Here is a 21,422-nt window from a genome sequence, read left to right on the forward strand (position 1 = left end):
AATTTGAAGCTTTACTTACCTGTCTTGCAGCGTTGGCCGGCAGCATAGGGCGCACCGCGGTAGTGGAACTTGAATTTCATGTTCCGGTTTCCGGCGGGACTGAAAGGAAGTGTGCACAAGCTGAGTGCGCACTTCCTTTCAGTCCCGCCGGAAACCGGAACATGAAATTCAAGTTCCACTACCGCGGTGCGCCCTGTGCTGCCGGCCAACGCTGCAAGACAGGTAAGTAATTATGGGACAAGGGGAGGACAGTATGGGAGAGAAGAATATGGGGAGGGGGGAGGGGGGGGGTGAAGTCTATGGGGAGGGGGGAGGGGGGAGGGGGGGGTGAAGTCTATGGGGAGGGGGGGGTGAAGTCTATGGGGAGGGGGGGGTGAAGTCTATGGGGAGGGGGGGGGGGTGAAGTCTATGGGGAGGGGGGGGGTGAAGTCTATGGGGAGGGGGGGTGAAGTCTATGGGGAGGGGGGGTGAAGTCTATGGGGAGGGGGGGTGAAGTCTATGGGGAGGGGGGGGTGAAGTCTATGGGGAGGGGGGGGGTGAAGTCTATGGGGAGGGGGGGGTGAAGTCTATGGGGAGGGGGGGGTGAAGTCTATGGGGAGGGGGGGGTGAAGTCTATGGGGAGGGGGGGGTGAAGTCTATGGGGAGGGGGGGGGGTGAAGTCTATGGGGAGGGGGGGGGTGAAGTCTATGGGGAGGGGGGGGGTGAAGTCTATGGGGAGGGGGGGGGGTGAAGTCTATGGGGAGGGGGGGGGGTGAAGTCTATGGGGAGGGGGGGGTGAAGTCTATGGGGAGGGGGGGGTGAAGTCTATGGGGAGGGGGGGGTGAAGTCTATGGGGGGGGTGAAGTCTATGGGGAGGGGGGGGGGTGAAGTCTATGGGGAGGGGGCGGGTGAAGTCTATGGGGAGGGGGGGGGGTGAAGTCTATGGGGAGGGGGGGGTGAAGTCTATGGGGAGGGGGGGGTGAAGTCTATGGGGAGGGGGGGTGAAGTCTATGGGGAGGGGGGGGGTGAAGTCTATGGGGAGGGGGGGGTGAAGTCTATGGGGAGGGGGGGGTGAAGTCTATGGGGAGGGGGGGGTGAAGTCTATGGGGAGGGGGGGGTGAAGTCTATGGGGAGGGGGGGGGGTGAAGTCTATGGGGAGGGGGGGGATGAAGTCTATGGGGAGGGGGGGGGATGAAGTCTATGGGGAGGGGGGGATGAAGTCTATGGGGAGGGGGGGATGAAGTCTATGGGGAGGGGGGATGAAGTCTATGGGGAGGGGGGGATGAAGTCTATGGGGGGGAGGGGAAGGGGGGATGAAGTCTATGGGGGGGAAGGGATGAAGTCTATGGGGAGGGGGGGGTGAAGTCTATGGGGAGGGGGGGGGATGAAGTCTATGGGGGGGAGGGGAAGGGGGTATGAAGTCTATGGGGGGGAGGGGATGAAGTCTATGGGGGGGAGGGGATGAAGTCTATGTGGGGAAGGGGGGATGAAGTCTATGGGGGGGAGGGGGGATGAAGTCTATGGGGGGGAGGGGATGAAGTCTATGGGGAGGGGGGGATGAAGTCTATGGGGAGGGGGGGATGAAGTCTATGGGGGGGAGGGGAAGGGGGGATGAAGTCTATGGGGGGGAGGGGATGAAGTCTATGGGGGGGAGGGGATGAAGTCTATGGGGGGGAGGGGATGAAGTCTATGGGGAGGGGGGGATGAAGTCTATGGGGAGGGGGGGATGAAGTCTATGGGGGGTGGGGATGAAGTATATGGGGAGGGGGGGATGAAGTCTATGGGGGGGGGGATGAAGTCTATGGGGAGGGGGTGGATGAAGTCTATGGGGAGGGGGTGGATGAAGTCTATGGGGAGGGGGGGGGAATGAAGTCTATGGGGAGGGGGGGGATGAAGTCTATGGGGAGGGGGGGGGATGAAGTCTATGGGGAGGGGGGGGATGAAGTCTATGGGGAGGGGGGGGGGATGAAGTCTATGGGGAGGGGGGGATGAAGTCTATGGGGAGGGGGGATGAAGTCTATGGGGAGGGGGTGGATGAAGTCTATGGGGAGGGGGGGGATGAAGTCTATGGGGAGGGGGGGTGGATGAAGTCTATGGGGAGGGGGTGGATGAAGTCTATGGGGAGGGGGTGGATGAAGACTATGGGGAGGGGGTGGATGAAGACTATGGGGAGAGGGTGGATGAAGACTATGGGGAGGGGGTGGATGAAGTCTATGGCGAGGGGGTGGATGAAGTCTATGGGGAGGGGGTGGATGAAGTCTATGGGGAGGGGGTGGACGAAGTATATGGGGAGGGGGTGGACGAAGACTATGGGGAGAGAGTGGACGAAGACTATGGGGAGAGGGTGGACGAAGACTATGGGGAGGGGGTGGACGAAGACTATGGGGAGGGGGTGGGTGAAGACTATGGGAGAGAGGAGAAGACTATGGGAGGGGGGGACACTATGGGACAGGGGAGAAAACTAATATTCTGTACAAACTGTCCCATAGTAAGAAACACTATGGGACAGTTTGTTCAGAATATTTTTTTTCTGGGTTTCTTCCTCTAAAAACTAGGTGCGTCTTATGGTGAGGTGCGTCTTATGGAGCGAAAAATACGGTACCTAAACGTTATCAATTAAAAGAAGATTGGGTAACATCAGGAAGTCATTCATAATATGATTGTTTTCCGCAAAAAAAAATCTTTAATTATTTTAATTTTCTTTAATTATTGCAATAAATGTACAATTGTGTTTTACAATAAAAGTTCCGACAAATATTCTATACAATTTACACAAAACTTTAAATGTTCTGTAATAAAATTACCTTGGAATAATTGGTCTCTCTAAGAATGCATTCCGGATTTGTGTTCGTGTTCTGTGTTGTCATTGAGCAGGCAGTCCTGTGTCTCTTCCCTCACTCTGTGACTTGGAGATGTAACCTGGAGCAGTCATGGACTTCCGTTGGTCTCGTAGAGTATGTGCATTCAACATCTCCAGTAGCAAATCGTAGACTGGCACCACATTTTTGCATTTCATGTTGAGTAAATGTTCCATTCCTTTATTACTAAATTGAAAGAGATAATATTTGAATAACCATGACTAGATATAGCTAAAATGTTACCCTCTTCTTTAAAACATCACTGTTGTGGGTATATGTAGAGCTCAATCTACAGACCTAAATAGTATATACATCCACAAACATTTAATTTTAAGATAGCATTGTAAAAATATGTCAAGCAGCCAAACAGATTATTTCTATATTTATATTTCTCAGTTTTAAAAAGGTTTGTGGTTCCTCAACCAGTCCAACAATTCAGGATTTGTGTGTGTCCCTGTTTTATTTCAATGGAGATACGAACATAATCTTGGCTGTTGGTGGGTCTTGAGGACTGGTTTAGCAAACACTGGAATAGAAAATGTTCTCCCTGGAGATTTAAGTCTTCTCATGTACCACATTTACTCAATGTGTATAGAAAGAGAGTCCACACTCTAAACTACAAATAGTGATTGGGACAAAAAAAGAAAATGAGTGGGGGACTAGAGTTTGATGGTTGGAGAATTGTGTAAGTTATAAAAAATGTTGGGATGGAACAACACCAGTCAGACACAGTGATGTCCTACCTGGCATGTCTAACATGAGAGAGAAGCATCAATAAGTTAGCCAGACGTGTCGACTGTTGCCGGAATGAAATCCCACTCTTGGCAATAACCCAAACCAAACCATCGGTTACAGTGTTTAAAAGGTGGTGGAGCCTTCTGCTGCTTTCTGACTCCTCCTCGGCACTGAAGAATGGAAACATGTCTGATGATAGAAAGTGAGGGAAAAATTACAAATTGACGAATTCTGCCGATGTCAAAATGTTCGATCACACACATACATGGTCAGTATAGATGAAGTGGTTTAAGAGCATTGTTTGCACTTTATTTTTAAATGATGATGATGATGATGATCTTGGGTAAATGTCAACAATGGATTAGAAAATCTATGCTCAAACATTTCACTTATAGAATACGCATAAATGACTCTAAATTAACATTAAATATAAAACCAGTGGAACGGAAATAGTGATGGAGAAAAAAAAAATTGTCTTAATCTTAGATGTATCCATTTTAAAGCCTTTTGGAAAAATATCCTCAGAAGAGTAAATAGTATTCAAAGATAATATCTAAGTAGGAGTCAAGGATCGACTTAGTATAACACACTTTATGGAACTTGTACAAACGCAAGAGATATTGCATACATGTTGCAGTAATTTTTTTTTAATTTTTTTTTTTAAATACCATGGATTAATAACACGCTTGCTATTGAGAGACATCCACTAGCAGGTGTTAATGCAGGATAAATGTTTAAGTCGAATTGTGGTGGATCTCCAATGGGAGAAAGTGTGCTCGATGTCTAGTGCTTATTAGGGACAAAACAGCTCTAAAACACATGTGCAGGAATATGCTCTTGCCCACACACCAAAAGAACACTGTACAAACAATATAAGTAATGAACTTATATACAAGAGTGGAACGCTTAGATAGTACAAAAAGTGAAATAATATGCTTACCCTTATGTGACAAAACTACATACTTTGGTTCCCAAAATTTATGTTTCTGCGTTCGGTAGATAAATCTACCGCACACCGACCACCCCGTGGCTCATTAAGTTCAAAGAAAACCACAGGAATTAGTGCTCTCCCTGTGTGGCCGCCATTCGTATAACCAAACAACACGTGCTAGAGAAAAACGGCAGCCATCTTGTTGCATGAAAAGAGGCAGCGGGATTTGGTCATAGATAGTCTGGAACTCCAAGTCGGACACTCGACCCTGCGAACACCGGTCAACTTCGCGAGCGCCGGCTTCTTTTCAAAGACAAACCAGAAGAGCGATGTTTGGTACGTTTGTTTCCACGAACAAGGAGAACAAACCCTATGAGCCAGGGGAGTCATTCGTTGTTTTGTTCGGTTTTTGAACTTCTGAAATTGACCGACCACTACCACAGAAACTATGGAACCGTTTTCGGCAGGCGCCTCGTGGGCGGTTGGTCAAAACTTTACCCCAGTGGTGATTCGGCTGTGTTCGTGGGATCTGAGCGCTTTTTGGACAACTTGGGCGCTCAGATCCAGGCTATCCGGGGATATTACATTTATGGGGGTTCCAATATATGTTTTGTGTTTATTATGTAATTTTAATATTTAGCATTTTATGCAGAGTTATGGTGACATGGAATATTGTGGGCGTGTATGCTGTACTCCTGAACTGCATTAAAACCCGCCAGCCATCTGGCCTGAATAAAATTATTCCTGTTGTACCCTTCATCTAGTCTAGGCTGATGTTTGGGTATGTGACTGACGTACCGCTGGATTTACTTTCATGCTGCACTTTGATTCTTGGGAATGTACAAATCAGCGCTCCGGACTGCGGGCTATAATCACCAAGACCCTAGCAGTTTGGAAGCATACGAACGAACGGGTATACAAAATACCAGCATTTGTTACACATAATTTATTTTTTTTTACATCAGAAAGGTGTTTATCCCATAAATAGTACAACAGCAGTGAAAGGACCAAGCTGATCAATCCACTGGAGTAGTTAATGATTAAAGGGTATTAGGGTATAACCCAAGATTAAACAATAGCATAAGAAGAAACTGAAATGGGTAAACTAGAACAGTGTACCCATGATCAGAGTCTAAACCCTAGATATATCTGCTGCGCCAATAAATTGCAAAAAAGTGTGCCAGTAATGGAGCATAGAACGAACTAAATACAGTACGTATAAATCTTTATTGGTCCCTCTTAAGGGAAAGTACACAGAAACAACAAATAAATAAAGTGAAAAAAATGTATGTATCTAGCTCTTGATAAAGGCGCATGCTGGCGCCGAAACGCGCGTTGAGCGTTACCGACAAATATGAGTCCCATAAGTTTGTACCATTATCTCTTAATAATATAATAAATACCAATTAATCATATGTTGTTATATATAATGACGTTTCTATTAAAAAAAAAATGTTATATTATTTTTATTAGACGTAAGACCGGCCAAAGGGTATCAATATCTAACCTATTGTACCATCGTAATCTATATCAGCCAATATGTTGAGACCTTGCTTCCCCCATAGTTATGCCTTTTAAAATTAAACATATAAAACATACATGACAAACTACTCATTAAAACAGTGCACCAAAGCCATTAGAGAATATCTGATTAAAGTTTCTAACTTTAAAGACCAGTTTTTATTAGTATGCTCTACATATTAAGGTGCAGCCCATGTAGGTAGCAAATATGTAAAAGAAAAGCAAAACACAAATATAGTGTACTGTGTTGCTGCCCTAAAGAGCAGAGGCACTAATTACGGAGCAAATAGATTTTAGGCTCCAACCAAAGTGAGTGGATCTAGTTATGATCTATTTCATATATCTTACCATTATAATCTACACTATATCTAGCTTTTAAAAAAAAATATATATATATATATATATATATATATATATTTGCTACCTAAATGGGCTACACCCAAATATAATGGTAAGCAATTATTTCACTTTTGGCACCAAGTGCTCCACCATTGCATATAGGTTCCTCACTTATATTGTTTCTAAATGTCAGGTGTTTATTTCTCATAAAATTGCAAGGGGGTGGGGATAGCAGTTATAAGCTTTAACAGAATTGCTACCTGTCAGCATCATGGTCTTTGAAGTCCTTCATTATTACCATTGTTGGGCGAATGTTGTGTGCAATATCTGAAGATTTAACCTACAGAATTTGCATGTCTGTATAGATTTGCATATATTTGCACTGCATCTAAATTGCAGTCAGTGTGCCAAGTTTTGTGTTCTCCTGATCCCCTCCCCAGTGTTTTAAGTAGTAATATTTGTTTATTACTGTGTGCTGTAGTAATATATATATATATATATATATATATTTTTTTTTTTTTTTTTGTGTCACCACAAGTCCAATGTAATGTTGATACATGCTAGTCCAGGGTGGAAATAAAATTCATGTGGTAGTTCCATTAGGACCAGTGTTTCCTGACTGGTCACTGCAGGGATTCAGGGAGCAGAGTTTGACCTACTTTCTGATTGCACGGTTCCCTCGTACACGGGGCTTGTGTGCTGTAAGTGCCTTTGTTAAGGCAATAGTTGAACATAGTTCAGGCAGAGGGAATGATTGCTGTCTGGAAAACGTGGTGGTTTCTGGGGCACCTAGAGAAAGGACAGAATGTGTAGTGGGACAGGTCTGGAGACCAGCCACCCCTTGTTCCCATTACATACACCTGTCTCTAATCTAACACCCATTAAATAAATATAAACAAAAACAAAAACAAAACAAGATGGACTAAATCAATTCATTTAATGAGGTTACTAGGAAAAAAAACATAGAAGTTATCATTTATATAAGAATACAGTTTTAAGTTGTAGTTTTTGAAGGCAAACTACTTACTGGAGTTAAGGAGTATCATAGCTTTCAGGCACAGGTACTCTCTGTGTTGAAGTTTTAACTCTCGAAATCTCGAAGTAGTAGCTAGAAGCATGTCAAAGATTTCCAAAATTCCTTCCACACATTTACCTTCATCTCTGTTGATAAATAATATAATTCATGGATTGACATAACGGTAAATGGCAATAATCCCGCAGATTAAGCCCGGAATTTACTGATAATACAGGAAGCAATAAATGAAGCAAAAACAAAAACAGTGGGTGAACCAACATGTAATTGTGACCAGCCAAGGTGGACACACATGGTCAGAGGGATGGAGGGCCCTGCTCAATGAGCTTACGTGCTAGAGGGAGTGGGATAAAGTGACACAAAAGGTACGGGTAGTTTAGAGAAGTAATGAGTTGGGCGATAGTAACAGTTTAATTGATACGCCTTTGTGAAAAAATGAACTTTTAATGTTTTTTTGAAGGAGTGGAGACTGGGGGCTTTACAGTAGTGGTTCAATGTTTGCAGCTGCCTTTGTAACTTTTTTTTTCCTTTGTGTTACCCAACATGCATTATCTGAGCATATTCTGATAAGTTTGCACATAAAGTCTATTTGATCTTTGTCAACAGTAATCTGGGAACTGGAAACAAAAATCATAGGGGGGCCCTCCTGCCATCTGCAATTCCTTTAATGTTAACCATTTAATATGTATTTTTCAATGGAAGTGTTTATGTTGATTTGTTAGTTTGGTTGCTCTGGCCTTAAAATGGAAATTCCCTTTGAAATTTTATTTTAGTAATTAAATCTTACCAAGTATAACAGGGTAACTTACTAAAGTCCGAATGACCCGGGATCTAATAGGGCAAAACCATGTGGCTGCGTACAGGGTCATTCGGGTAAATAGTGGGTACGTTTATCGTTAACGTGCATGAAAGTAAAAGAACGCTGGATGCATTCAGTCCCAAGTTTTATTAAAGCCGGACGGAATCCGGACGCATATGGCTTTAGCATATATGTGAATTACAATAAACCTGTAGGGCTCAGTTTTTTTAATCTTTGTTCTGTGTTGATCCCTTTTATTACATTCTTGTTCTATTTATAAAACGGAAAATCTTAAAGATTGTAAAATAAATAAAATAAATAAATACAAATTTGGACTCACCTGTCCAAAGCAAGGTCTGGGGCAAAAATTAGTTTTCCTGGGTGATCAATAGACCTCCACATTAATCCCATCATTAAAACTTCCAGCCAACAGCTTTCCAAGAGCCGCACTTGGTCATACAGCTTCAACTCCACAAAACCTACAAAAAGTATAGATTTACATTAAAACGTAGCTCTGAAGATTTTAATAAAAAGTAATACACATTTTATTTTGGGATACTACAAGGACTAAAATATTCTATTTTTTTTTCTTACCTGGAATTTTTTTGGCCCACCCTATCATGTGAACCAATTCCTTGTCGGCAAGCTTGGTCAGGGACATCATCATGGACGCCTCTGTGAAGGGTTTGATTGGACGGTTCATTAGCAATACGTTTGGGGGTTCTGCTTCAAGTAAACTCAACACAAACTGTTCCGGGCCTATGGAGCAAGGGAGTACCTCCTTTACCCGTCCTAGGCTTTCAATCATCTTTTTGTTTTTTCCAATACAATGCATCTGATCTTCTGAGTGGCGCCGATGCCGTACAATGCGATATCCACACCGTTCACGCCTTGTTCCTAGGGGTACAGTGAAAATTTACATTATTATAAAATTGCGAGTGACACAATGTTCAAAATGTCAGCCAAGTATATTTTTAGAAGAAATAATTTGTACATAGATAATCACTGTAATGGGCACCTTCATAGGATACAGGTGAATATTCCATCTCCTGAACCCTTGGGATGTGGGTAACCCTTGGGATGTGGCCAAAATTAACCCATAGACATGATTTAAAAAGATTTTGTCTCATAATATTTATACAGATGTTATATGACCCCCTTTAAAGAATTAGCACAAGAATGAGTCCCATAAAAAAAAGTTTGAAATATTTTCAGATATTGTCTGCAGTATGAGCAACTAAAACAATGAGAAATTTAGATATATCATGGATTGGTCAACAACCAATGAACTGCAGCAAAACAGAGAATAGACCAACTCCGAGAATGGGCTAAAGCTCAGAGAAACTACAACAGCATTGCCCTTTGGATAATCTTTGCTCAGGTTTAAAAAAAACAAAACAAAACAAAAAAAAAACCATGTGCCATTACAGAGAGAATCTTTACCATTGGTTGCTGTATCCTGTGAGCAGAGAGCGCCGACCTGCATTTTGGATCTGTTCTGCCCTTTTGGGTGGGATCAGTCGGATATGCAAATGGCTTTTGTTCTTGAGCTAAAACCAGCTTCAGATCTGAGCAGGGAACCACCGAAGGGCATGCGAATTGAGCTGTTGTCTGTTCTAAGTACTCTCTTGCCACTTTTTTTTAAATCTTTACCATTTGCTTATCAGAATGATCTCACTCATATGAGAAATGCTGTTCCTGCTGCATGAGAGATACAGCAACCCCGGACGTATGTTTCTGCCTCGTCAGCGAGGTGTAGCCCATACCCTTGTAGGCAGAGTGAGCACGGGATCCATGTCTGGATTACCCTTTTACTTTATATGAGCTGCAATTACTTTCATATGCTAGTACCAACTTGGTCTTTACTGACTGGCTCATTGTTAAAATTATTTACTTCGGAATGCAGACCTTTAATTTGGAAAGCTTATCTAACAATATTAAAATCAAGGCCATAGTCTGAAAAGAAAGACACGTTCGGCATTTAACAGTCTCTTTTTCTGCCCCTTGTTTTATGTTGAGGGGTTTACCGTTTCAAGTCAAGAGATTTAGGTATTGCCCTAAAAGAGCTACAATAGAGAGTGTCATTGAGACATGATGCCCAATTCCATATCGATATTCGGCCAAAACAGGATGGGATCTTCTAAAACAGTAAGTGCCTATAGGGAAAAGAGTTCATAGAAAAAAACATTAAAAATCTCACCACATTTCATCATTCCTACTTCAAAGCATTTCCGAAGTCGACAAGCTTGGCAACTCTTTCTCCGGTTTTTGTCTATAGTGCATTGGTTTGTTGCAGGACAGATGTAATCGTTGTGTCCTGTAAGAAAATATTGGTCTGTAGTTTATTTAACAGTTTAACAGGTTGCACTTTGCATACCATCCAAAAATAAAAACTACAAAACAAAGCTCTATATGGTGCAAAGAAGCCACGGGTGCCAACTCAATTATATTTTATTTTGGTTAAACCATTTGGGAATGGCAGCCAAAGTCCACTTCCCACAAACACAATGACAACGGAGACTTCACAGCACCTATAGCCAAATAGAAAATTTGACCAACTTGCACGGCAATAAATGACTGAGCACTATTGGGGAGTTAACAAGGGAACCTACTTGTTTGCAATCACTTCTATCGACTAAGGGGCTTAGTGAGGCAGAGGCATAGCTATTGTGGGGGAGACCGGTGTTGAGGGTAGATTTGTAAAATAACGGATGAGAGAGGATAATTGTTTTGTTTGGGGGAGTCTACAATAATTTGGGCTTTGGGTAGAACCATTCTCTGTTGTTTTCTTCAGACAGTGTTTTTTGTCTTCGAAGGGGAGTAGTAGCGATTTAAAGTAAAATGTTTACGCTGTTGTTTTGTCCTACAATCTCTTACTATATAACAGCTGCCAGAATTTTCCCGGTCTCCTTTGATACACAGATGTGGCATGTTTAAAATACAATAGAAATAAATCTTTGTACTAATATAGAAGATACACATGAGCACACATCACATTTTCCATTTTCACTACAAAGAGTGGATTACATTTCCATCATTATCAGTTCGGGGGAAAAAAAAATATTTTTTTTTAGCACTGACTGTGGCCATAGCAACACACTGCTACATAACAAGTAGCTGGAACATATAAATTACTATGATATAAGGTTTTTTTTTTCTCCCTTTCTTAGAAAATGTGATTCAGGGATGTAGGTTGGTATAAAAAAAAATTAAAAAAAAAAGCAACCCAGCTTTCCGTTCTATTCCTTTATATGTAGTAATTTAATTAGGGAAATGGTGTAAATTTGATAATGCGCCATAGCCGATCTATAAAGAAAGAATTTAATTTGTAAAAACAATATTAAAAAAAAAAAATTCCACAACAACAACAAAAAAAAAAAAACTATAAAAATGATTTGTTTCTCACCATTTCAACGAAACCTGGTTAACTGTACTAATCAAATGTACTTGGACCAAAATTAGTTTTTTTTCACCCCATTATTAATGAAAGCCGAGAGTGGTATTGTTAATAATAATATTTATAAAGCACCAACAAATTCCGCAGCGAGGTACAATTGGTGGACTGACAGACAAGTATAAGTAACCAGACATGCTTGACGCACAGGAACATGGGGGGGGGGGAGGGTCTTCCATTTTGAAAAATAAACAAATAACCATATCCCTCTAGACCAGTGCTCCCCAACCTTTTTATCGCCGCGGACCGGTAAACGTTTGATAATTTTTCCGTGGCCCGCTTGTTTTGATTTAATAAGACAAAAAAAACCCAAACAGTCACATATATTAAAAAAAAACACGCAGACACATACATAGTCAGAAAATCACAAACACAGTCACATAAAGACATAGACTCAAAATTGTGTGTATGTGTGTGTGAGCGGTGCAGTGTGTATGTGAGGGTGGCAGTGTGTGTGAGAGTTGCAGTGTGTGTGTGGGGGGCAGTGTTTGTGGGGCAGTGTGTGTTGTGTGTGTATGGGGGAAATGTTTGTGGGGCAGTGTGTGCAGTGTGTGTATGGGGGCAATGTTTGTGGGGCAGTGTGTGTATGGGGGCAGTGTTTGTGGGGCAGTGTGTGTAGTGTGTGTATGGGGCAGTGTGTGTAGTGTGTGTATGGGGTAGTGTGTGTATGGGGTAGTGTGTGTATGGGGCAGTGTGTGTATGGGGTAGTGTGTGTATGGGGCAGTGTGTGTATGGGGCAATGTGTGTAGTGTGTTTATGGGGCAGTGTTTGTGGGGCAGTGTGTGCAGTCTGTGTATGGGGCAATGTGTGTAGTGTGTGTGTGGGGCAGTGTGTGTATGGGGACAGTGTTTGTGGGGCAGTGTGTGTAGTGTGTGTATGGGGCAGTGTTTGTGGGGCAGTGTGTGCATGGGGGCAGTGTTTGTGGGGCAGTGTGTGCATGGGGGCAGTGTTTGTGGGGCAGTGTGTGCATGGGGGCAGTGTTTGTGGGGCAATGTGTGTAGTGTGTGTATGGGGCAGTGTGTAGTGTGTGCATGGGGCAGTGTTTGTAGTGTGTATGGGGCAGTGTTTGTGGGGCAGTGTGTGTAGTGTGTTTATGGGGCAATGTGTGTAGTGTGTGTGTGGGGGCAGTGTGTGTAGTGTGTTTATGGGGCAGTGTGTGTATGGGGGGTAAGGAGGCTTTTTAAAAATTTATTTAATTAAAATTAAGATATTCATGTCCCCCCTCCCTTCTTACCTTTACTGGGAGGAGGGGGGACATTTCTTAGTCCCTGGTGGTCCGGTGGGGATTCCCTGGTGGTCCGGTGGTGGTGAGGTGAACTCTAGCCCAGTTACAGGGCTAGAGTTCACTCTCGCGAGATTTGGAGCGTTGCCGTGGTTACCGCGGCAACGCTCCAAATCTCGCGAGAGGAGGACCCGGAGGAGCTGCAGGTAAGAGCTCCCGGGTCCTCTCTCACTCCCCTGCCGGCTGTCAGCACAGTGCCTGCAGACCGGGGAGGGAGATCTCTGATCTCCCCTCCGGTCCGCAGGCACATTGCAGGGCTGGCACTTGGGCAATGCCAGCCCTGCATTAGCCGGCAGGCTCGCACACCCCACACCCCTGGGCGGCCCGGTACCGTTTGATCCACGGACCGTTACCGGTCCGCGGCCCGGGGGTTGGGGAACACTGCTCTAGACTATCTAGAAACTCTTACTGAACCAATCTCAGCAGGAAGTGGCTGATTTTCATTTCACTGCCAAATGGTCCATACTCTACACTTAGAACATATGACGAAGATCTCCCAATTAGTGGTTTTTAGAGTGACAGCACGCAAAGCCATTAAAAGTGCTCTGAGAATGTTACAATGTAATGAGATCTGATTGATACGATCATTCTCAAAACACGGTGGCGCAAGCATGCATTAGGTCTGCCAACACTTCAGAGATCTGGTCTCTACGAAGGTAGTCTAGTTAAAGGGACACTATAGGCACCCAGACAACGTCATCTCATTGAAGTGTTCTGGATGAAGTGCCCCTGTCCCTTTAACCCTGGAATGTAAAACACTAGTTTAAGTCTGTGAAACGACACTGGACGTCCTAATGCTTTATAGGAGGACACCCAGTGTCTTCAAAATCTCCATAGGAAAGCTTTAATTCAAAGTTTCCTAAAGTGCTTGCAGCACTCGACGCACATGTTCATTAGGTTCTCTCATCGCATGACGTTGTAGGAGGAGGTGATGGAGCCAGCTCCAAGGGACCTGGGTGCTGGAATCTGGTATTAAAAAAGGTTTTTAACTTTTTCATAGCCGAGTGTGGGGGAGGCGAGGAAATCGGACCTATAGTTAACTGCAGAGGGACACTACAGCGTTAGCAATTCAGTTTTGGATTACTAATTCTACAGTGTTCCTTTAACCCCTTAAGGACCAAACTTCTGGAATAAAAGGGAATCATGACATGTCACACATGTCATGTGTCCTTAAGGGGTTAAATAAATACACTCCCAAGTATGATATTTAGAGTTTTTCTACATTTGGTCTTGCCAACAAAAAACAAAATATAACAGACAAATGTAGCGTAGTAACGTGATATTTAAGCTTTTATTTTACATGTTGCTCAAAGATACCAAACACAAGCAAACCTTGAATGCTCCTTTTGAAGAATGCTTTGCAGCCTTCACACGACCAGACGCCATAATGGTAACCAGACGCATAGTCGCTGCACACTGCGCAGAAATGGGTGTCCCTTTTAGATCCAGGGTTGTTTGCAATGTGAGTCGGACATTCGCTGTTTGTAGATTTCCTTTTGACTGCCTCTCTGAAAACAAGAATAATCAATAATCAATAAAAAATGCAATATCAAACGAACAGAGTAAATCTTATCAGACCCCCGATGGGTTATTCAGTAAACCGAGAGCTGGAAAGGTTTATTTTATTCAATATTTTTCTGCTAATTTTTTTATTTTATTTTTTAAATATATATAAAGGTTTTGTGGTCAATACTACTCAATTCAGAGTTTAGGAACTAAACCTCAAACGTTAGTTGATTTATGAGAAAGGAGCAGAAGAAATTTAGTATGTAAATTTGTGAAGGATTTTACCAAAAACTGTTCTTTTCTCAAGGGTATGATCTTGGCCAAATAATTAAGCCTGTGATTGGACCTATTGCCGGCTCAGAGCCCAAATGCTCTGGGTCGGCAAGCGGAGGGAAAGAAGAGGAATTACCCCCCCCCCCAAAAAAAAACAACAACAAAAAAAACACCTTAACAAATGTTGCACGGAGATAGATGGGAATGAGTGCGCACAGGGAGGGCGGGTTGGTAAAGAGAGATAGCTTTACGCCTTGTAGGCTGTTTGTAAGGGAGACGATTTCTACATCTGCCACTGCATGGTCATGGTGGTTGGAGAAACCCTTTAAGAAGATATGGACTTAGTTGGGTCTACTCTGCAATCTTAGGAACTAGCCTTCCAACGAGAATGTTTTATTTTGGTAATGTATTGAGAACAGATCTTAAAACATGAATACAATAAATCGGAGCAGAAGTAGACTGTGATCTACCAGTCCTGTTTATTTGATGGGCTATAGTTTGCAGGTAAAGATGGTGAAAGGACTCCAACGTATAAAATCTGCTCGCAGTTTGTCATGTTTTCTCCAATTATATTGTGCACCAACAAACTCTGTGAACTTGCTTAGTTGAACCACAAATAAATATTTAAAATCTGTTCAGAAACTACATAGAACTAAGTGACACATGCATATGTTCTGTTGATATATAATACTACACGGGTCTTAATTATATCACCACATATGCAGCATTGAAATTCCATTTAATGAATTTAATTACTTGGTATTAAAACATTATTTTTTTCCCCATTATTTAGTAGATATACCCTAAAATTAAACATGTGTAGTTTTTGCCCTGCATGGCTTTCGGTCTGTGTCAGGGAACTGACCATTGAGAGGATTCTCATCTTTTCTGGAGATGTGAGCATACGTGCTTGTGGTTTTACAATGCTTCTCAATGAACAAAAGAAATTAGTATGAGATTCTTATTTCACAATATTGAGCTGAATGATTTATACTCCACAGCTGGATGTGACTACACTCTCCTAATTGGTGCCTTTGAGTAGGGCAGTTTGCAAGGCCATTAAACCCCTTAAGGACCAAACTTCTGGAATAAAAGGGAATCATGACATGTCACACATGTCGTGTGTCCTTAAGGGGTTAAAGGAAGCACCTGCCACTCTGTGGACCTAACAGAAGCAGAATAAAACCTCCCCAGCCGCCTGACGGTCGGGAGGAGTTTCTGATAAAAAAGCACAATTTCTATTGAAATCAGCACTTTAAAAAAAATAAAATAAAAAAGTAAAATATTCCAGACACAAAGCTTTAGCTGAAGTGAAGTTGAAGTGCATTATGAGTCTGGAGTGGTCCTTTAATGTCATCTACAGTGTGTTGGGCAAACGTATGGACGTTTTAAAGACGCGTTTTACTATTTTACTAAACTTTGGTAAAATGTGTCTAACACTGACAAAATACTTGGATGTGAGGCAGGATGGCATTTCTATGCACACATAATATTTGGAAATATTTTAAACATAATGCCTGCACATATAAAAAGTTAAAAAAAATTAATAAATAACAGCACAGTATCCTGATTTTGCAATGTTCGGAGCACACGGACCAGAGTTCTAGAACCTTCGAAAGTGCAGGTGTGTTATCACATGACTCGGGGGGACTGGCCAGCGCCCTGGAGTGGGCTGAATGTTTTGTAAGCTGCACTCTCGCATGTATGAAATGCGTACGTCACTTGCATAAAATATATATATATATATATATATAAGCCCCTTTTTATTAAATTTTAAAAAGAAGGGACTTGCGGTGGTTTGTTCAGAAGCTTCATCCTGCAAGCAGACATGCTGTGCAGGAAGTTTACCGGCTAATTTACTCCTGGCCAAGGCTGATCGGAGTTTCCCAGCCTAAAGTGTGAACTTCGATGTTTGGTATTAATCAGTGCTGTATTCTTCCTTCACGTTTGTAAATATTTTTTTATTATCCTGTTAATCTATGTAATAAAATGTATTTTAGTCATATTGACGTGATTCATTGCATCCCAGAACATAGCAAACCAGAGGATTAACTCACAAGGTTCCAAGCCAGCCTCGGCTGTCACAGGGACATTGGCTGTTAGATAAAGACTGCATTAAGCAGACATTTGAGTTCTCTTGTGTTTCAATCTCTACGTCACCAGATTCTAATTCCAGCTCTAGAACATTGTCTGTACTCAGAAGGACTTGTAAAATGAGGGTGAGAGAGAAGGGAGGATATTATAAATCCGAATTCAGGGGGGAAAAAATAAACCATATACGTTACAATAACCAATACACAATAGTGATTCATGTTTAAAGGAGGAAAAATCAATTTAAAAGGTTCTGGCAAGACCCATAAAAAGCACTCAGACCTCCATGATTCCGTATCCTTCAATCTCGATATAGAATTTAGAGACGCGTGAATGTCTTAGCATTCCGCCAAATATCAGCCTATGTAGGTCAGGACTAGACAAATTGTAAATTCAATCAGCACTCTGAATTCTATGAATGCATTTCTCGGTCACATATTTAGAATGGATATTTAAATTGCTACTTCTACAAAACAAAGCGTTACGCTCTCAGTTATTAGCTTTAACAATGTCTTTTCATTACATTGCCATAGTTACCCGACTTTCCAATAGTATTTATTTTTGTCCTGTGAAGAGCAATAGTTTCCCTGGTTTTACCATTGTTTATCTTACAATATAATAGAATATATATTAGCTATTGAAACGTACCTTTTCCGGTCTTGCCATAGCTGGCCGTGCCTCCATGGGGAGATTGTGAGGCTATAATGCATTCGCGACAAAACGCCACTCTGCACCAATTGGCATCTCCTTATAGAACGTAGCACAGGACTAGGAAGCACATCTAGTGGCAGTCTGAGTGACTGCACCTGGAGTTGTTACTAGGCAGTAATGTAAACCTTGCCTTTTGTCTGAAAAACCTGCATTTACAGTGCTCAGCCGACAGGGACGTGCAATAGACACCACCACTAAACTAAGCTGTAGTGGTTTTGGGGACTATAATGTCCCATTAAAATTCACTATGACTTCTCACTTTAGTGAATAAGCCTGATAATGTTAATTTTTTTTTTTTTTTTATGTCTGTATTATATCCCCCTTTCCCCCCCTTTTGTGTTTTGTATGCCTGTTCGGCATAGTGTTCCTTTAATACTGCACTACATGATATAAACCATTGTAGTTTAAACAGTTTCATCTTAGTTAACTTCATAACAAGTTTTTACAAAATGCAGCAAAGTTTCTGGAAGTTTTTTTGATCAAACAGTTGAGAATCCGGGAAGCACTTATACTCCTGTTTTTCTTGGTAACAAGCTATCCTGGTGTTCCTTCTCTTGTTTGGACAGTTTTATATTGTGCCAAGCAAACTATACATGGTTCCTGAAATTAGCAGTTTTTATACTCTCGGTGTAGGAGTAATAGCGCCCCCTGTGAGCAGCCGAGTTCATAGCAGTGCACATACTGAATGCATATAAGCCAAGTAGAATGTACTTGGTTTTAAATTACACCTACGCAGCAGGTATAAAGTTGGCTAAACAGCTTTTATACTCAAGAACAAAGTGAGGCATGTTTGTAACATTTCTGAAGAGCAGAAGTGTAGCTCGATAAAGTGATAAAAATTGAATTTTTGCATAATCTGTCACACTATGATATGTGTATATAGCGGCCACAGTGTTATGCAGTGCGGGCAGTAAATGTGTTAGAATTACTAGATATTTTTCACTGAAACACAACAACCTGGAGAATGAATGAAGAGCTTCAGATCTCTTAGAAATAAAGTGGGGTCAGAGACCTCTATGAACCTGGAGGGAGGTAAAAAGACCCCCCCCCCCCCACACCCTATTGGCGATGGGAAAAAAATACAGGGGGTAGGGCACGATGCCAGCGTCTGCCAGTTAATAGTCGTATGTAAGTTTAGGTTTAAAAGGGACACTTTGGCCCCTGAAGCAATTTATTTTTATTTTTTTAATTTTACAAGAAGAGTGGATTTTAATTGAAATTGACACTTTTATAAAATTAACCTGGTTACACCCTACAGGCATTCAAGAAAGCGACAGGTCCTGTTACTTCGTGGTTTGTTTAGCTCGGAGGCAACAGACAAGATAACTGCAGGTTTTGCAAGCTGCTTTTAAATATGTAGGGGGCAAAAAACTCTGCAACATTAATTATGAAAAACAATAAATGAGAAAAAAAAAACGTGAATGTGATCTCACAAATATATCAAACGATAATAAAGAAAAGGAAAGAACCACATAATTAAGTGAATAGAACCAAAAAAATAAAATAAAAATAAGGAATATAAAAAAACCTGGAAAACCACAATGGATGGTATAGTGGACAATATTATTTATTTATAAAATATTTTACCAGGACAGATACGTTGAGATTTCTCTCATTTTCAAGTATGTCCTGGGTCCACAAAATATTCAATGGAGTATATAGAAACAATACAATAATATAGCTAGAATAGTGTAAGGACACCCAAAATATCTCGGTAACGCACGCACAAACAGATGGTAAGACCAGGCTGATCCCCATTCCAGGGTTTATAAACTGGAGATATCTTCAGTGCTGTGAACTCCTTAAAGGGACACTCCAGATTTATAAGTGAAGAGCGTGTCCGCTTTTTGTCCCCCAGTTCACAAAAAGTGCAGATTTCAATAAATTATTTTGCCAAATTTATAAATAAACCTTGTTGCACCCCTGGCTAGTTAGCTTTTAAAATATACACCTAATGAAAAAAAAAAGGAGAATACATTAAATACATCCAAATTTTCATTTGGGGGATATCTACTAAACAGGGATTTACTGTTTCTATTTGGGCAGTGGAATGTCCCTTTAACATTCTGCTTTTGTTTGCTTTTTAGCTGCAATAAAACTAAACCCAAGTATCCAAATCTGCTTCTTAGTTATTTAACATGGGAGCATTAATCCAATGAAAATATATATATATTGTTAAATGAGGAACACAGAGCAATGGTATGGTTACACTTACTGGATGGATGTAGCTCAGGTAGGTGTTCACAGTAAGCACAATACATAATAAATTGCTGGATAAATCAGACCACAGACCTAGCCAGAGGATCTAGTGGGAATGTCTGCTGGATTCAAAGACAATGCAAATACAAGTCTATAGGCAGTCAATAGCAGGGAGTGATAGAGGCTACATGGTGTAATCAGCCAATTAATTAGCATGATGGCCTGCAGGTGGCAGCACAGGTAAAGCAATCACATGAAACAAGACACAAGATGTCTTAATGCAAAGTAACTAATCACAAAGGCCAACACTAAGCTCGATGGGGCAGATTTAATTACTTTAATAAATTGCAATTTTGGGTTAAAAAATAACAAAGTTGTAAGAAAAATTCCTATTTCATTTCTACTCCTATTGTATATTGCAAATCAAATGTATATTCCTAATTTTAACCTCATTATTATTATTTTTATTAACTCATTGTGGTTTTTGATAAGCGCCAAAGAATTGGTTTATCGTTATTATAGCCTATTCACAAACCAACAGTAAGTACTGTACACAATCACAATGAAATGTACCTCATGACAGGATACCATATTATAGCTACTTTTTGGAGGGGTAGGGGGGGATAGTCTAGGCCTCTAGGGCTAGGGTAGGCAACCTTGGCACTCCAGATAATGTGGATTACATCACCCATAATGCTTTTACAACCATAATGCTAGCAAAGCATCATGGGAGATAAAAACAACAAAAATATCTTCCCCCACCAATAAAACAAATAATGAAATGGTGTGTGGCGATAAATTCAGCTTGACTAAAGGAGCGCTTCCAGGAGGTCTCCTCTCTTATCTGACAATGCAATATACAGAATATATGTAGGGAACGAGCTGTAGTCTAAAATTAAATATAACAGTAATAGTGTAATATAAGTTTTATATATATATATAATATTGCATCACATATGGTTGTACTCACAAAATTTATGATGTCATAGCGCCCCAAGGATTCCTCCCCCAAGCTTGGGGGTCCAAATTCCATCTGAATTGCTTAGTTTGCGTGTAAACAAAGTAATTTAGCACCTAAATGGCAGAGAATTTAGCAGTGAGACTGCAGGGTCATCTATACATCAAAACTGCTTCATTAAGCTACAGTTGTTTTGGTGACTATAGTGTCCCTTTAACTGTTAGAGTGGTTGCATGTGACGTTTTCTGTTGTTTAGGAGAATGTGTTATAAAGTGGGGAGAAGCAGGGTGTCTTTTATTGTGTTCGGGACTGGAATAAGTGCTAACCTGTTCAGAGGCAAGATGTGTTCTTCTTGTTTGGCTTCAAACCACGGACTTCTTGGTGGGTCAGCATATAGCATCGAGGACTGACAATGCAAGGTCACAGGAGACACATGGTCTGGGGTCGTCCAAAGTAAACTTGGACTGACAGCTTGTCTCATTACGGAACTTTCCGAATCACTGGAGTTCCCGGGAATATTGTAGTTTACAGCAGATGGATTGCAAAAAGCGATGGAGTAGTCATGTCTATTATCCATATAAGAAGAAGGAAAGTATGCAGGACTTTGCTCCACCGACATTCCAGTCTGATTGCTACTGTAAGACGTTGACGAAGTCAAGTCTGATGAAGAACTTTTAATATCCACTTTTGAATGTACAATGTGCTCTACAGGCTGCAACTGAGAATAATCCCTGTGCATGTACGAGGACATAT

The 21,422-nt window shown here is 41.5% G+C and overlaps 1 protein-coding gene across 1 annotated transcript; it reads right to left on the reverse strand.

Moving 5' to 3' along the window:
• Positions 1-2,779: 2,779 nt before the first annotated feature.
• Positions 2,780-21,420, reverse strand: ESR2 (estrogen receptor 2). The gene is made up of 8 exons (XM_063439008.1): positions 20,996-21,420; positions 14,264-14,439; positions 10,396-10,512; positions 8,790-9,092; positions 8,536-8,674; positions 7,391-7,524; positions 3,581-3,761; positions 2,780-3,023 (listed from the first exon to the last, which is right to left on the reverse strand). The coding sequence occupies exons 1-8, from the start codon at positions 21,418-21,420 to the stop codon at positions 2,843-2,845; spliced, it is 1,656 nt and encodes a 551-aa protein (XP_063295078.1). The 3' UTR covers positions 2,780-2,842.
• Between the last annotated feature and the right edge of the window lie 2 nt (positions 21,421-21,422).

This window comes from Pelobates fuscus, chromosome 13 (assembly GCF_036172605.1).
Source record: "Pelobates fuscus isolate aPelFus1 chromosome 13, aPelFus1.pri, whole genome shotgun sequence".
NCBI classification, from domain to species: Eukaryota; Metazoa; Chordata; class Amphibia; order Anura; family Pelobatidae; genus Pelobates; species Pelobates fuscus.

Excerpts from the sequence above, each read along its gene's own strand:
- ESR2 (XM_063439008.1), bottom strand. The coding sequence starts at position 21,420 with ATGTCCTCGTACATGCACAGGGATTATTCTCAGTTGCAGCCTGTAGAG. Across the intron at positions 9,093-10,395 it reads AGTAGGAATGATGAAATGTG|GAACAAGGCGTGAACGGTGT; the intron begins GTGAGATTTTTA and ends CTGTACCCCTAG. Across the intron at positions 3,762-7,390 it reads TATGATACTCCTTAACTCCA|ACATGTTTCCATTCTTCAGT; the intron begins GTAAGTAGTTTG and ends TTCTATCATCAG.